General features: G+C 42.3%; 1 protein-coding gene across 1 annotated transcript in view; it reads left to right on the top strand.

The window, feature by feature from the left end:
• The window catches only part of CYP26B1 (cytochrome P450 family 26 subfamily B member 1), a 63,130-nt gene extending 57,384 nt beyond the window's left edge, over positions 1–5,746 (top strand). The window contains exons 6-7 of the mRNA XM_072126391.1: positions 1,560–1,841; positions 2,306–5,746. Of these exons, the coding sequence (XP_071982492.1) occupies positions 1,560–1,841; positions 2,306–2,698 (675 nt within the window). The 3' untranslated portion in view covers positions 2,699–5,746. The remainder of the gene's footprint in view (positions 1–1,559; positions 1,842–2,305) is intronic.
• Positions 5,747–17,127: the final 11,381 nt, after the last annotated feature.

The following is a 17,127-nucleotide window of genomic DNA, read 5'->3' as shown; positions in this document are numbered from 1 at the left end:
CCTCATTAATTCATATTCAGTGTCAGCATCATCCCAACAGCCCCGCAGAAATTAATAAGTAGAACAGCACCCCCTAATTAACTAAATCTATTGCAATACCCCCATTAATTAAATGTAGCATAACAGAACCCCCATCAAATAATATGTAGTACAGCCTCCCTGCTAATTAATATGGAGCATAGCAGCCCCCCTTATTAATATAGTCTTCAATAACTTTCTATATTAATTAATACAATATTCAGCAGCCCCCTCCTATTAATTAATACCACTTCTGCAACTTCAAGTTCCTCCATTCATAATTAATTTAGAGTTTGGTAGTCCCCCTGTCCCCTCATTTCTAATTGATGCAGAGTTCAGGAGAAAACCTGCAGATCCAATTCCAACACAACGGTTGGATGGTTCATTCTGTAAAGGACACTCTCAATCAATTTTGGGGTCATGGTCAAGCACTTGTTCTACACCCCCTTCTGCTTGAATGGAGAAAAGTCTAGGAGTAAAGGGGATAGCTGAGCACTGGACATGGCCATCAATGGCAGGAGAAAAACAGACATCCTTCTCATGATTGGTGGGGGCACTAGACATCAGACATTCTTCATCTCTTCTATAAATAGGTGACACCATTTTTTTTTCTGGGACCACTATGTTACTTTGTAGGAACCTGATTGGTCGAATATTCCATTATGTTTAAAGCCACCCATACACATCAGATGGAAACTCTCTAAATCCACTGGTTTTGATGGTTCAGTTTAATCAGTTTGAGTCCAACCAAATATCCTTTGGAGGTGAGGATTAAGATGTTGGAACTCAACTGGCCAATAATTTAGTCCTTTGAATAGGACTGCCAGAAAACCCTCTCTAGATGACCCTCTCAGTACACATACATGGCCCATATGAATGGGGGGCAATTATTTTCTCCTTTACTTCTCAGTGGTGTGCAATCATTGGGGTCCATTCTGAAACGGTGCATTGTGCATGGAACCAATGGAATATTTTGGCAAATGTTAAGATTTCTGTTTTTTCTGATCCAAAAGATGAAGTCAGTATTGATGGACATTATATTGTTGAGGGTTTTCACTGCTTCTGCAGCATGAAGTCACCAGTCAAATGTGGTTAATGTATCTTCAGAACCCGTGTAAGCGTGACTTAATGGCTCAGATTATCCCGGTAATCCTCACACGCTCACTACTGCTCCCCTCCTCGTGAGGCACATCGGCTGGAAGGAAGACATCCTGCTCGTTCTTCCCTCATATGTTTCTCAAGAAGGGCAGGAGATTAGCTCACAATGCTGGATTCAGATCTGGTTACATCATATGGCGGTGATGGCAGACACCATAAATCAATTACATGTTCCGGAATCCTACTCGGACAATTTGGCTGTTTTTCCAAACTGGTTTCCGTGCCAAGTATCTCGACTGTTTGTTGAATGCCAGCCAGATGGGGGGGGGGGGTGATTTCTTTGAAAGCTTGTCTCCATCGTCAGGCCGCCACATTGTAGACAACCTGCGTTAGATGTTTTGTCTCTGAGATATCGTTTACTTAACGCTTTTCTTTTTACACAGGATGCTACCTTGGAGCTGATATTTGCAGCTTATGCCACCACTGCGAGTGCCAGCACCTCGCTCATAATGCAGCTTCTAAAGCATCCAGCCGTCTTGGAAAAGTTGAGGGAAGAGCTTCGAGGAAACGGCATCCTCCATAATGGTTGCGTCTGTGAGGGGGCGCTACGTGTGGATACCATCAGTAGTCTGCATTACCTGGACTGTGTCATTAAGGAGCTGCTGAGGCTCTTCACTCCCATCTCAGGGGGCTACAGGACGGTGCTGCAAACCTTTGAGTTGGATGTAAGTAACACGGACAATAATAGCATCTTAATAGTATATCTTCTCACATGACCAGTATGGAGCGCCCTCCAACTCCTCCTGTTCTCTTCACAGCTTCTTCCATTTTCTTGAGCTGATAGGATCAGGGCTATGTTATGTTATGAATTCAGGCATTTTTAGGTATTGACCCTTTTGGTGTGTCCACACACTGCTGTGCTCTTAGCTCTCTGCTTTGAGTGGTTCTGTAGCCTATGGATGACTCTCAGCTGTAATCTTGGAACATAAAACATTACCTGTAACCAAGGTATAGTAACAGGTAGAACAACACGTCTCTCCAGGGACAATACTTAACACTGGCTGCATGTGTGTCTTTATCACTTATAGAGTGTTAACGCACCCCCTAGGTATATATGATAACATTGTGCAATCTGAGGACCATATCAGGGACTAGTCTAACAAGAGCAATTTGTTGTCTCCGTCCACAGGGTTTCCAAATTCCAAAAGGATGGAGTGTTTTGTACAGCATCAGAGACACCCACGACACTGCTCCAGTCTTCAAGAACGTTGATGTCTTCGACCCTGATCGCTTCGGGCAGGATCGTACAGAAGACAAAGATGGCAGATTCCATTATTTGCCGTTTGGTGGTGGAGTACGGAACTGCTTGGGCAAACAATTGGCCAAACTTTTCTTGAAGACCTTGGCAATAGAATTGGCCAGCATGAGCAGGTTTGAACTGGCAACCAGAACTTTTCCAAAAATCATGCCAGTACCTGTGGTGCATCCGGCCGGCGAACTGAAAGTCAGATTTTATGGACTTGATTCCAACCAAAATGAAATTGTGACAGAGACAGAAGCCATATTGGGGGCCACAGTGTAGTCTTCAGTATCTTCATTTCTGCTTGGTTGAACCATCATGAAGAAGGCAACATGGGAAATAAGCACACAACAATCAGAGTAACGACCAAGACAAATGTATCCATAATACAAGTCAAGTATACCGAGCCACCAAACCATGAATATATCTCTGTGGGATGCTTGATTTATATATATAAACATATATACTTTAAGTGACATGAAAATGGATCCAGGTCCTTGTATTTATGAATCCTGCTGCAGAGAAGGACACGTGGAGAACCCCAGCTGGAGAAAGACTTCATGGAAGGATTGTTGGGAAGCTGGTTGGTCTCCTGATTGAGGGATTCTTGGATGGTCTTCTGCTGTTTACGAGACCTTCCCTTTAAGTTGCTTTTTGCTCTAAAAGCTTGTGCAGTGTTACACAAATCAGGGATGCCAGGGTTTTCCTACTGTTGTTTCTAGACCTGCCTTATTGTATCGTCTAAAAAGAGCTTTGTGACTAAAGCTTTGTGTTGTGACGGACCGACATATGATTTGATGGAGGGATAGCAGTTTCTATAAAAACCATGGTGGTCAAGAACGGAAAGATGCAGGACCCAGCCAAATCACTGGAGGCACAGAATGTTCTTTCCAATAAGATGAAGCTAAAGGTGGACACCACTGATAGGTCTCCCCCCTCCCCCGATCCCATTTTAGCACTTTGGTGATTACCATGGTTGGGGCAAGTGGTCTGCAGTCTATTCTTGTCAAGTTTTTGATTCCAATATTTCCTGACTTTCCTATATCTTCTGTCATAATAGATGTGATGGGAGACACTCAAGGAGGTCAATTCTGCTGGGAGCGATAGAGTAGTAAATGTAAATATACATGTAGCAAATCTAAAAAAATTCAAGATCTCTAAACTTAGAGGCGAGTGCCTTAACTGACCCATAAAGGGCATGTGTCACATGGAGAATACAGGGTGAGATAGCAGAGAAATTCAACTTCTCATTTATTCATGTCTATGCTCCTTCTAGAACTGCCCCATGGGCTACACCCAGCATGGACAACATGCTACCTGTAGACTGAACTGTATTTTCAACATGACGGGGTCCCTTTAGGGTCTTATTTACACTCTTTTCAGGTAGGCCAGTATATTTCCCCTCGAAGCCGCCCACCAGCCATGACCCGGTGATCTGCATTTCTCACCTCTACAACATTCCTATTTATGTTCTTTAATTGGCCTTTCCCTTCTTGTCATCTACACGTAGATTTTGCTACAACGTTTTTGTAAGACATTACTAGTAGAAGACCGTTCTGCAGACACATGACATGTCCTTGGATGTGCAACCCCAAAAATTGTAACCAAAATATTGAGTCGTAACAGGGTAATCCATATGCAAGAGGCTTGCAGATTATTAAGATTTCACTTCGAGATACAATTTTCCGGACGTGGTATCTGCTGTTTTTGAGTTTGAAGAACGTGCGATTGCTACATTCAGGAATACCTGTATTTAGATATTAGGGAATGTTCCCAAAAAAAACACACACACATAGTCCCCTCCAAAAATTATCGAGAATTTTAAAAGACATTTTCTATCTTTTTGGGACAAAGACTTAAGTATTTCCAAGTCTTCTCGGTGACGTCATTGCTTTGTTAGTCTGGATTCATATGTACGTGGATATTTGGTTATGGGATAAGCTAAATAAATCTCATAGTAATGGGGTTAGATGGAAAAATAGCAGTCACTGGAGTGCAGCTTTTATGCTACCCTGTGTATTATTTATATACTATTTATTCACTCTATGAAGCTGGGGGGGTTCTTCATGTCAGGCCCAATGGCTTTCAGTTGTATCATAGACATAGTCCTTCTCTACAACCGTACACATGTGCCAAGAGAAAGTGTCCTCTTACAGTTTTCCAAAAAGTCACAACCAGAACCATACACTTACCGATAATTGTTAATGTCATCTTCTCTGGTTATATCTGGTGCAGTCCTTCACCTACCAGGAAATCCTACTACAAGCCTCAAGAACAAGAGCCAACCAGTTGGCCAACTTTTTCATCTTTATACATTTTTGAAGTTTTAATGGACTCATTTACACTCACCTTCATCCTACAAGAAGTATTGAGAATGATGATATGAACAGGCCACTTCTGGACCACGTGTGGACACTACCAAAGAATTCTTAGGTTTGGTGGTCTCTACACTGATAATTGATCATGTCTTTTGATCTGGTCATAGCCAATGAAGTTCTTCATCCATTGGGAAATTCGACTATAAAATTAAAAAACAGGTGCACTTGGCCAACTTTTTTAAAATTAATTTTAAAGATATTTTACATTTTTGATAATGATTAATGTGTTCGAGGCAGAGGCAGGAACGTGATCACATATCATGCCAGGCTTTGAGTCTACCAAAGAAATGTTAGATCTTCTGGTTGGCTGGTCTTACACTTCCTTATAATTGTTAATATCCTATCCTCTGGCCATATGCACTGAGGTTCTTCACCCATTAGGAAATCCTACTAGATGTGCATTTTGAAAACTTTATCAAAATTTAGAATTTTTTTTTAAAAACGTTGGTGAATGTGATTGACCAGCTTCAAAGGCAGATCTTGTGCCAGAGTTTACCAAAGAATTTTTAGGTTTTCTGGTAGGCCGGTTCTCATCATTAATAATTATTATGGTTGGGTGTATGATCTTGGTTATGATTTTTTTTGTAATGTCCAAAGTTCATGAACTTTCGAGGGACTACATGAACTACTCTGGATTTCTAAGGGTCAAGGTTGGGGGTGCAGAGCTCCACCTCCATGTGTCGGGATAGATTTACATATATAGTTTTATATGATATAGAATATATAATAATTTGCAATATTTTATTCCCCCCCCCCACACCTCACTCCGCAGCCGGCCCCGTTTCAACGCTTCTTCAAAAACACCCTTTTTGCTACAACGTGACCGGAAAGTAGCTCTCATCCATGGTCCTGCAATAGACTTGCAGATTAAGCACTTTGAAACTCAATTTTTATTCTCGAAAGTTTCCTCTGCACCATTCACTGACATTGCCCCCGCCCAAGCCCCGCCCCCGCCCCCTCCCCGCCCCATCTAATAAACTATTCTAAGCATTATTTTATTATTTTTTTATATTTCAGATAGAAGTTTAGTATAAAGTTTTTGCCCCTCTGGTTGTGAAATAATTGTTATTTAGTAAAGTATGCTCCTCCCTCCCCCCACCCCCAGTGTTTTTTAAAGTTTGCTCAGATATTAATATGTTTATATAGCTGTCATTTTTTTTTTAATATTAAAAGAAGCACTTGTGTTTTTATTATTATTTTTATTATTATTTTTGGTTATTCTGAACTGATGCCCAATGAACGTGTCTATTGTTTTATATGTCATGTGGTTTTTCCGATGTACATATATATATATAAATATATATATAATATTATGTGTCATATATTAAAATTTAAATGTTGTGTATTTTGTGATTTTAAAATTAATCAGTACAACAATTTTATAGAGTTCAGTAATAAAACGGCAAAAAGAAAGAAGAATTTGTGTATTTGTTTTGGTGTCATTATCCTGTTGTCGGAGGATTGTAGACAGGGCGTGATAGGGGTGACTCTGTCCTAGGCACTTGTAGTGCTTACGCCCCACTATTGGTGCCCAATTAATGGAATCCATAACTGCTGTGCCCACACCTGCCCCCATACCTTGTGTTTATATTTTCAAGCTGCTCCTCTCATGCCAAAACTTTACTTTAGAAATATGTAAATTCGGCTTAAGTGCTTTGGGGGGCATGAGCAGAGTGCCTCAGTGTCTCTGCCTTGACCACCCAAACGCCACATGGATAATGTCTGCTTTTCCAGGAGAGTTTTTATTTAGGGGTGGAAATTAAAGGGAACCTTTCAGAAGATGACCTTATAAACCACTACCAGTGTGTTGTCATCCAGAAAATCTACTTTGAAGTGAGATGCAAGTTGGTTGTATAAAGTCATGGAGGCGGAGATTTTAACACAAGTCAAGCTCTTACTCAGAAAGTTCTGAGTACCAGCTAACACTGTATCAGTTCCAACTATGAAAATAGGGATAACTATCGGAGGCTTCCTGCTGAAGTTCACTGTTATCCTTTTACATTTAAACACAAACCATTCTTAACCTCTTAAAGGACATCTACCCCCAGGATGAAAGACTGTATGCAAATAAGCCTGAGAGGCTCCAGGTGCTATAGTTGTTAATGGAGCTTGGAGCCCCTCAGGCTCATTTGCATACCAACTTTCATCTTTTAACGTCTTAGCTCTTTTTTGTTTTTGTGTTTCCATTATTTGCTCCCCACCTTCTAAAATGTAGAAATTTAATATTTAATATTTAATATTCCATGCCGTGTACTGGGAAGCGGGAAAGAAATTCCAGATGCAGTGAAAATGAAGAACAAACGGATTTGCGCCGTTTTCTTGTGGGCTTGGATATTACGGCTTTCACTGTGCGACCCAAATGACCTGTCTACTTTATTCTTTGGGTCGGTGCGATTCACAAAAATTAAAACCTTCTCTACAAATTTTTTTTTTCATTTTGCCTTGTTCTGGCACTTATAACTTTTTCATACATCAGACTTTTGATCACGTTATCAGTGCTAGCATTTTGAGGACTGTTTTGCCTTTTGATCACTTTTTATTGATTTTTTTTTTGCAAAATGTCTGTTACAGGGTTAAACGCCAGTAATAACCATTATTATATTTTGATAGATCGGACATTTTGGGACGCAGCAATACCCAACATGTTTATGATTTTTACTGTTTATTTATATTTGTATCAGTTCTATTGAAAGGGGGGTTGATTAGAATGTTTATGTTTTTTTTTTTTTATTTAATTTTGTTTTAACTTTTTATTATTATTTGTTTTACTATTTTTCAGACCCCTTAGGGTACATCAACCCTAGGTTGTCTGATTGATCCTACCATATACTGGCATGTTACAAAATTGAGACTATAAAACTGACAGCATTGTGGGTCTTTGAGAAGAATATGTTGCAGTGGACTCAAAAAATGAATTTACCACCTTAGACTTGTTTGGGATTTTAGAATCCAAAAACCGGATTGGCCTGAAATATCTCCATTATCGGGAGCTGGTATTGTTCATGAAACCTAGACATGGACATCAACATATAAAATCATGGACACTCATTAACTTATTCTGCACCCTCCAAGACCCACTTGATACTTCCGAGCCTGGGAGAGACATGTGCTTAGCCCAAATAGGTAATGCAGGGGATATTGGGGACTGAAGCTTGTGCTTGAATCGTACATCTCTCCATAGTCCAGGAGCAGGAAGAGCGAACAGAACAGACTAAGGCACTAAATCATCGATTGGGGTTGTAGACCACATTAAAGCTGACAGTGAATAGGGAGCAACCAGATCTGATTCAATAGCCACCCAAAAGCCGCCGGCAGGTCCGGGTATGTATCAGAAGATGTTGGGCTATTCTTGTAACCCTGTAATATTTCAAAACATTTGGAACAGAGAGACGTCGTCTAGTCTTCTGGATATGTATAATGCACATCCCATAAGCTCCCATCTGCTTGGAAGAATAATCCTGGATAATTAGCCGCATCCATAAAGTCAAGATTAGCAGAGACTTTTACCCAAAGGTACAGAGTGGCCCAGAGAAGTCCGGGAAATCAAAATTAAGAGCAATCGGTTTTTCCATACTTGTTATCATCTTTCCCCTGATTTTTTAGGTTTCATAGTGTTTTTCCTTCCTTGGCATGGCCGGATTCCCAGTTGCACCACATTAAATCTTGATACGTTGCCCACATAATAGATATTCAGGCGAATGTTTGGACAATGATGTGATAAAATCAGTGTATAAATATAACAACTTGCTCTTTGTACAACTTGGCCAACGCACCAATGACCAATCAGAGAGGCATTTGTGGAAGAAGTGCTGGTTTCAGCAACACTGGGTTTGGGTATTGATGTTGTGGAACGATGAAGACACGATGGAGTCAAGTGTATCACATTGAAGCACCAGTCGTCTCCTCCTATTCCTAGTGCTGACTCTCTACTCTTCTAACATCTCCGAGACATGAGGGGCCAGTTGAACCTTTCCAAAAAAACCCTTGTCTGCCCTTCTACAAACACGCAGCTATTTACCCACTTATAGTTTGCATTTTAATTACTATACCAGAAATTTTCCAAAGATTTCTAAGGGAGAGGGCACAAAGTGTCTGTTGTCTGGAGGGAGAGCAGCGGCTGCCGGTGTAGACCGAGGGGCTCTGGAGCGGAGGCTCTCTGGTGCCTGACCGCAGGCTCTGAATCCATTTCCCATTTTTATGCTCAAAAGATATGGAAAAGAAGCCACATCTGGGGTATAATCCAGGAGCAACACAAATCTCAGCAGGTGTTCCACTCTGCCTGCTATTCTTGGACTTTTTTTATAACCTCTATGATTTTCAATTTCAAATAATAAATTATGTTTTTTTTCCTGCAAAATCTCAGAAACGAGTCAGGAGCGTGTATGTGAGTGGGTGAGCAGACGCTGGGCTTCCGGCCGACCAAAGCCTTCCGTCTGTCTGAAAAAGCTGAACATAGTGGTGGTAGTGTCCACAACAATCACCGAGGCCATGTTCCACTGGGATTTTCTCCCTTACAGATACGGTGGCCTCATATGATTCCGAAGACCTAATGCAGTCCATTGGGTTTCTCTTATGGTGAAGATTCTTTCATCTTCGATTTTTTACTAAGTCTGCTATGGAAGCCCATTGCAGAATCTGTGTGACCATGAGTGTTGAGGACTTGTGGTTGTGAACAATGACCAGATAAGCCGTGAATGGAAATTGTGTTTACCTCCCCACATTTCCTAACCATTTAACCCTGAAATTGTGTCTCCCAGTCCAATTAACCTTCCCACTCTTCATATCTTGTTTCCCTTAGCACACATCTTCTAATCTTATTCTACCTCCTACATGACTCTTGTTTGCCTTCCAATGTGTTACCTTCCCACATGTCTTCCATTCATGTTCACCTTCTCTAGTGTCTTCCATTCGTCTTCACCTTCTCTAGTGTCTTCCATTCGTCTTCACCTTCTCTAGTGTCTTCCATTCATGTTCACCTTCTCTAGTGTCTTCCATTCGTCTTCACCTTCTCTAGTGTCTTCCATTCGTGTTCACCTTCTCTAGTGTCTTCCATTCATGTTCACCTTCTCTAGTGTCTTCCATTCGTCTTCACCTTCTCTAGTGTCTTCCATTCGTGTTCACCTTCTCTAGTGTCTTCCATTCATGTTCACCTTCTCTAGTGTCTTCCATTCGTCTTCACCTTCTCTAGTGTCTTCCATTCGTGTTCACCTTCTCTAGTGTCTTCCAATCATGTTCACCTTCTCTAGTGTCTTCCATTCGTCTTCACCTTCTCTAGTGTCTTCCATTCGTGTTCACCTTCTCTAGTGTCTTCCATTCATGTTCACCTTCTCTAGTGTCTTCCATTCATGTTCACCTTCTCTGGTGTCTTCCATTCATGTTCACCTTCTCTAGTGTCTTCCATTCATGTTCACCTTCTCTAGTGTCTTCCATTCATGTTCACCTTCTCTAGTGTCTTCCATTCGTGTTCACCTTCTCAAGTGTCTTCCATTCATGTTCACCTTCTCTAGTGTCTTCCATTCGTCTTCACCTTCTCTAGTGTCTTCCAATCATGTTCACCTTCTCTAGTGTCTTCCATTCATGTTCACCTTCTCTAGTGTCTTCCATTCGTGTTCACCTTCTCAAGTGTCTTCCATTCATTCATATTCACCTTCTCTAGTGTCTTCCATTCGTCTTCACCTTCTCTAGTGTCTTCCATTCATGTTCACCTTCTCTAGTGTCTTCCATTCATATTCACCTTCTCTAGTGTCTTCCATTCATATTCACCTTCTCTAGTGTCTTCCACTCATGTTCACCTTCTCTATTGTGTTCCATTCATATTCACCTTCTCTAGTGTCTTCCATTCATGTTCACCTTCTCTAGTGTCTTCCATTCGTGTTCACCTTCTCTAGTGTCTTCCAATCATGTTCACCTTCTCTAGTGTCTTCCAATCATGTTCACCTTCTCTAGTGTCTTCCATTCATTCATATTCACCTTCTCTAGAGTCTTCCATTCATGTTCACCTTCTCTAGTGTCTTCCATTCATGTTCACCTTCTCTAGTGTCTTCCATTCATGTTCACCTTCTCTAGTGTCTTCCATTCGTGTTCACCTTCTCTAGTGTCTTCCATTTGTGTTCACCTTCTCTAGTGTCTTCCATTCATGTTCACCTTCTCTAGTGTCTTCCGTTCATGTTCACCTTCTCTAGTATCTTCCATTCATGTTCCCCTTCTCTAGTGTCTTCCATTCATGTTCACCTTCTCTAGTGTCTTCCATTCGTGTTCACCTTCTCTAGTGTCTTCCGTTCATGTTCACCCTCTCTAGTGTCTTCCATTCATGTTCACCTTCTCTAGTGTCTTCCATTCATGTTCACCTTCTCTAGTGTCTTCCATTCGTGTTCACCTTCTCTTGTGTCTTCCATTCGTGTTCACCTTCTCTAGTGTCTTCCAATCATGTTCACCTTCTCTAGTGTCTTCCAATCATGTTCACCTTCTCTAGTGTCTTCCATTCATGTTCACCTTCTCTAGTGTCTTCCATTCATGTTCACCTTCTCTAGTGTCTTCCATTCATGTTCACCTTCTCTAGTGTCTTCCGTTCATGTTCACCTTCTCTAGTGTCTTCCGTTCATGTTCACCTTCTCTAGTATCTTCCATTCATGTTCCCCTTCTCTAGTGTCTTCCATTCATGTTCACCTTCTCTAGTGTCTTCCATTCGTGTTCACCTTCTCTAGTGTCTTCCATTTGTGTTCACCTTCTCTAGTGTCTTCCATTCATGTTCACCTTCTCTAGTGTCTTCCATTCATGTTCACCTTCTCTAGTGTCTTCCATTCATGTTCACCCTCTCTAGTGTCTTCCATTCATGTTCACCCTCTCTAGTGTCTTCCATTCATGTTCACCTTCTCTAGTGTCTTCCATTCGTGTTCACCTTCTCTAGTGTCTTCCATTTGTGTTCACCTTCTCTAGTGTCTTCCATTCATGTTCACCTTCTCTAGTGTCTTCCATTCATGTTCACCTTCTCTAGTGTCTTCCATTCATGTTCACCCTCTCTAGTGTCTTCCATTCGTGTTCACCTTCTCTAGTGTCTTCCAATCATGTTCACCTTCTCTAGTGTCTTCCATTCATGTTCACCTTCTCTTGTGTCTTCCATTCATGTTCACCTTCTCTAGTGTCTTTGAAATGTGTTCATCCATGGCCTATTAAAGGGGTTTCCAACTCCATCATCTGCTCTCCTTACCAATCTTATCTGTTTGCTTTGCTTGGGGCACATATCTTGTACAACTCCAAATAGAAAACTGAAGAAACATATGTCCAGTGGACCCCCCCCCCCCCCGTCTATGATAAGTGTGAAGATGATAGAAGTGAGGTCAGTTTATAAGCTTCATCCACTCCCTCTAGGTCTCTCGTATGTTCTGCCACACACGTTATGCTACTTTTAATATAATTAAGAGATTTTCTGCAATAAATCATCTGTAATAAAATGTAAACAAATGGAAACATGTTTTATTGTCCCCAAGGGACCAATTAGTTAGTGAGGCTGTGGATCACTGCATGAAGCCTTACCATGTGAAGAGTGAGGTCAGGATCATGATTCAGGGGGGTCCTTGGTTACGGTTACACAACCATCAACAGTAACGAGGAGCCGCCAGAAATATATGGAGGAGGATATCAGACAAACCTTGAAGGTTAACAGCCCAAAAGGGTTTGATCAAATTTATGAATTGCCAATTGGGGCCCTGCTCCCCTTAAATGATCATAGCAGCAGGTCAAGCGGGTGCTTAACAAATTAGCACCTGTGAGGAGAGGCTAAAAGATTGGGAACCATTCTGCCCCAACCTCTGTTTTAACCTTCACCTGTCCACCAGGACCGCTTATAATAATAATAATTCATAGATTACTGTATGGTTGAAAAAAGACACTTGTCCATCAAGTTCAACCAAGGAAGGGAAGGGATTGGATGGGGAAGGGATTTAGGGGAAACAATTCTATATAACATAACCATCAATGTTATTTAGGTATAAAAAGGCATCTAGACCCTTCTTGAAGCTCTCTGCTGTCCCTGCTGTGACCAGCGCCTGAGCTCTCTGCTGTCCCTGCTGTGACCAGCGCCTGAGCTCTCTGCTGTCCCTGCTGTGACCAGCGCCTGAGCTCTCTGCTGTCCCTGCTGTGCTCTGCTCCTGAGCTCTCTGCTGTCCCTGCTGTGCTCTGCTCCTGAGCTCTCTGCTGCCCCTGCTGTGACCAGCGCCTGAGCTCTCTGCTGTCCCTGCTGTGCTCTGCTCCTGAGCTCTCTGCTGTCCCTGCTGTGCTCTGCTCCTGAGCTCTCTGCTGTCCCTGCTGTGCTCTGCTCCTGAGCTCTCTGCTGCCCCTGCTGTGACCAGCGCCTGAGCTCTCTGCTGTCCCTGCTGTGACCAGCGCCTGAGCTCTCTGCTGTCCCTGCTGTGACCAGCGCCTGAGGCAGGCTATTCCACAGATTGACCGTTCTCATAGTAAACAAGCCCTGTCACCTCTGGTGATTAAACCTTGATTTCTCCAGACGGAGACAGTGCCCCCTCGTCTTTATATATATATATCGCACACAGATGACGCAGCGCTGCACAGAGCTTAATAAATCAATCCCTGTCCCCGATGGGGCTCACAAACTAATCAACCTACCAGTATGTTTTGGAGTTTGGGAGGAAACCAGTGGACCCGGAGGAAACCCACAAAACACAGAGAGAACATACAAACTCTTTGCAGATGTTGACCCGGATGGGACTTGAACCCAGGACCCCAGCGCTCCTGCCTGATGGCATCCCTGGTGCACCGTTCATTTATTTCTGCTACATATGAAATGGAACCTGTCACCAGATTTTTAGAACAATTATTTACCGACATCTACGTTGTGCGGACAGTGTAATGGTTTATCTGCTCCCAGTATGATTATTACAGGTGACTATTATCCGACAACTATTATTAATTATAGACCAAAGATGAAATGATTACCATCTGACAACTCTGATAACAATCCAACCAGTAAACGTGAATGTTGTGGCACCTCCAGGGAGGATGGATCGGTGGGAACAGGACATGGAGAGGCTTCGTGCCTTGTAACCTCCTCGGAGCAGGTAAGAGGAGGTCGGCAGGACACCCAGGGAAGAAGTCAATGAACTCCAGATGTCAGGAAGCTGCACAGAGTTCATAAAAGCAGGAGAAGTCCTTACGGGCATCTGACGCGGCCTGAAACACTGCGCCGATTCACCCAGCAATTATCCGGCTTCCTGAATACTTCACTTTCCCTCCGACAAGCATTGTTCCAGTACTTTTTCCCGGCTCCAGCCCTTGTATAATTGTAGGCTGAGAGGTGACTGTAATTGTAAGGTCAGGTGCAGTTAGTCTGACGTGCTGGAGGCTGCGGCCTGGCCTTGGCCTACTAGGCCTCATGTTCAAAGGCCAAACGTGACCCTGGATGAGAGCTCAGCATGTGCACCCGTCTGCTTCCGTGTTGCGGAAACCAGGCAATGTCTGGGTGAGGGGCTGGAAGTGTTTAGGAATAACCTAGATGTCTGGACGTATACGATATACAGTACATCCCCGTACTATGAGGTCTATGGTCATTATATATGTATACTGCGGCAAAGCTGATCGTGTGCCAGGACATCTCATATTCACATTACATAAAAATCTTTAAAATTGTAAAGGTGCACAACAGGTATTGTAGGGTCTAATATAGGGTCAACATGAAGACTAACTTCATCTAGGACGCTCCTGGGTTGATGGATCCACATGTAGTAATCAACATACTTTATAATGCTATTATCATGTATATATGGGCACAGTACTACTACTCCTATCCTGTATATATGGGCACAGTACTACTACTCCTATCCTGTATATATGGGCACAGCACAGTACTACTACTCCTATCCTGTATATATGGGCACAGCACAGTACTACTACTCCTATCCTGTATATATGGGCACAGTACTACTACTCCTATCCTGTATATATGGGCACAGCACAGTACTACTACTCCTATCCTGTATATATGTGCACAGCACAGTACTACTACTCCTATCCTGTATATATAGGCACAGCACAGTACTACTACTTCTATCCTGTATATATGAGCACAGCACAGTACTACTACTCCTATCCTGTATATATGTGCACAGCACATTACTACTACTCCTATCCTGTATATATGAGCACAGCACAGTACTACTACTTCTATCCTGTATATATGTACACAGCACAGTACTACTACTTCTATCCTGTATATATGTGCACAGCACAGTACTACTACTCCTATCCTGTATATATGTGCACAGCACAGTACTACTACTTCTATCCTGTATATATGTACACAGCACAGTACTACTACTCCTATCCTGTATATATGAGCACAGCACAGTACTACTACTCCTATCCTGTATATATGTGCACAGCACAGTACTACTACTCCTATCCTGTATATATGTGCACAGCACAGTACTACTACTCCTATCCTGTATATATGAGCACAGCACAGTACTACTACTCCTATCCTGTATATATGGGCACAGCACAGTACTACTACTCCTATCCTGTATATATGTGCGCAGCACAGTACTACTACTCCTATCCTGTATATATGTGCACAGCACAGTACCACTACTCCTATCCTGTATATATGTGCACAGCACAGTACTACTACTCCTATCCTGTATATATGGGCACAGTACTACTACTCCCATCCTGTATATATGGGCACAGCTTAGTACTACTACTCCTATTCTGTATATATGTTCACAGCAAAGTACTACTACTCCTATCCTGTATATATGGGCACAGCTTAGTACTACTACTCCTATCCTTTATATATGGGCACAGCACAGTACTACCAATCCTATTCTGTATATATGAGCACAGCACAGTACTACTACTCCTATCCTGTATATATGGGCACAGCACAGTACTACTACTCCTATTCTGTATATATGAGCACAGCACAGTACTACTACTCCTACCCTGTGTATATGAGCACAGCACAGTACTACTACTCCTATCCTGTGTATATGAGCACAGCACAGTACTACTACTCCTACCCTGTGTATATGGGCACAGTTCTACTACTCCTATCCTGTATATATGGGTACAGCACAGTAGTACTACTCCTATCCTGTATAAATGGGCACAGCGCAGTACTACTACTCCTATCCTGTATATATGGGTACAGCACAGTAGTACTACTCCTATCCTGTATAAATGGGCACAGCGCAGTACTACTACTCCTATCCTGTATATATGGGTACAGCACAGTAGTACTACTCCTATCCTGTATAAATGGGCACAGCGCAGTACTACTACTCCTATCCTGTATATATGGGTACAGCACAGTAGTACTACTCCTATCCTGTATATATGAGCACAGCACAGTACTACTACTCCTATCCTGTATATATGGGCACAGCACAGTACTACTACTCCTATCCTGTATATATGGGCACAGCACAGTACTACTACTCCTATCCTGTATATATGGGCACAGCACAGTACTACTACTCCTATCCTGTATATATGAGCACAGCACAGTACTACTACTCCTATCCTATATATATGGGCACAGCACAGTACTACTACTCCTATCCTGTATATATGGGCACAGCACAGTACTACTACTCCTATCCTGTATATATGGGCACAGCACAGTACTACTTCTCCTATCCTGTATATATGGGCACAGCACAGTACTACTACTCCTATCCTGAATATATGGGCACAGCACAGTACTACTACTCCTATCCTGTATATATGGGCACAGCACAGTACTACTACTCCTATCCTGTATATATGAGCACAGCACAGTACTACTACTCCTATCCTGTATATATGGGCACAGCACAGTACTACTACTCCTATCCTGTATATATGAGCACAGCACAGTACTACTACTCCTATCCTGTATATATGGGCACAGCACAGTACTACTACTCCTATCCTGTATATATGGGCACAGCACAGTACTACTACTGCTATCCTGTATATATGAGCACAGCACAGTACTACTACTCCTATCCTGTATATATGGGTACAGCACAGTACTACTACTCCTATCCTGTATATATGAGCACAGCACAGTACTACTACTCCTATCCTGTATAATATAGGGGCACAGCACAGTACTACTACTCCTATCCTGTATATATGGGCACAGCACAGTACTACTGCTCCTATCCTATATATATGGGCACAGCACAGTACTACTACTCCTACCCTGTGTAGATGAGCACAGCACAGTACTACTACTCCTACCCTGTGTATATGGGCACAGTTCTACTACTCCTATCCTGTATATATGGGTACAGCACAGTAGTACTACTCCTCTCCTGTATAAATGGGCACAGC

This window comes from Engystomops pustulosus, chromosome 1, assembly GCF_040894005.1.
Source record: "Engystomops pustulosus chromosome 1, aEngPut4.maternal, whole genome shotgun sequence".
Taxonomy (NCBI): domain Eukaryota; kingdom Metazoa; phylum Chordata; class Amphibia; order Anura; family Leptodactylidae; genus Engystomops; species Engystomops pustulosus.
The sequence above is the reverse complement of the archived record's forward strand: the minus strand, read 5'-3'. Positions and strand labels throughout refer to the sequence as shown.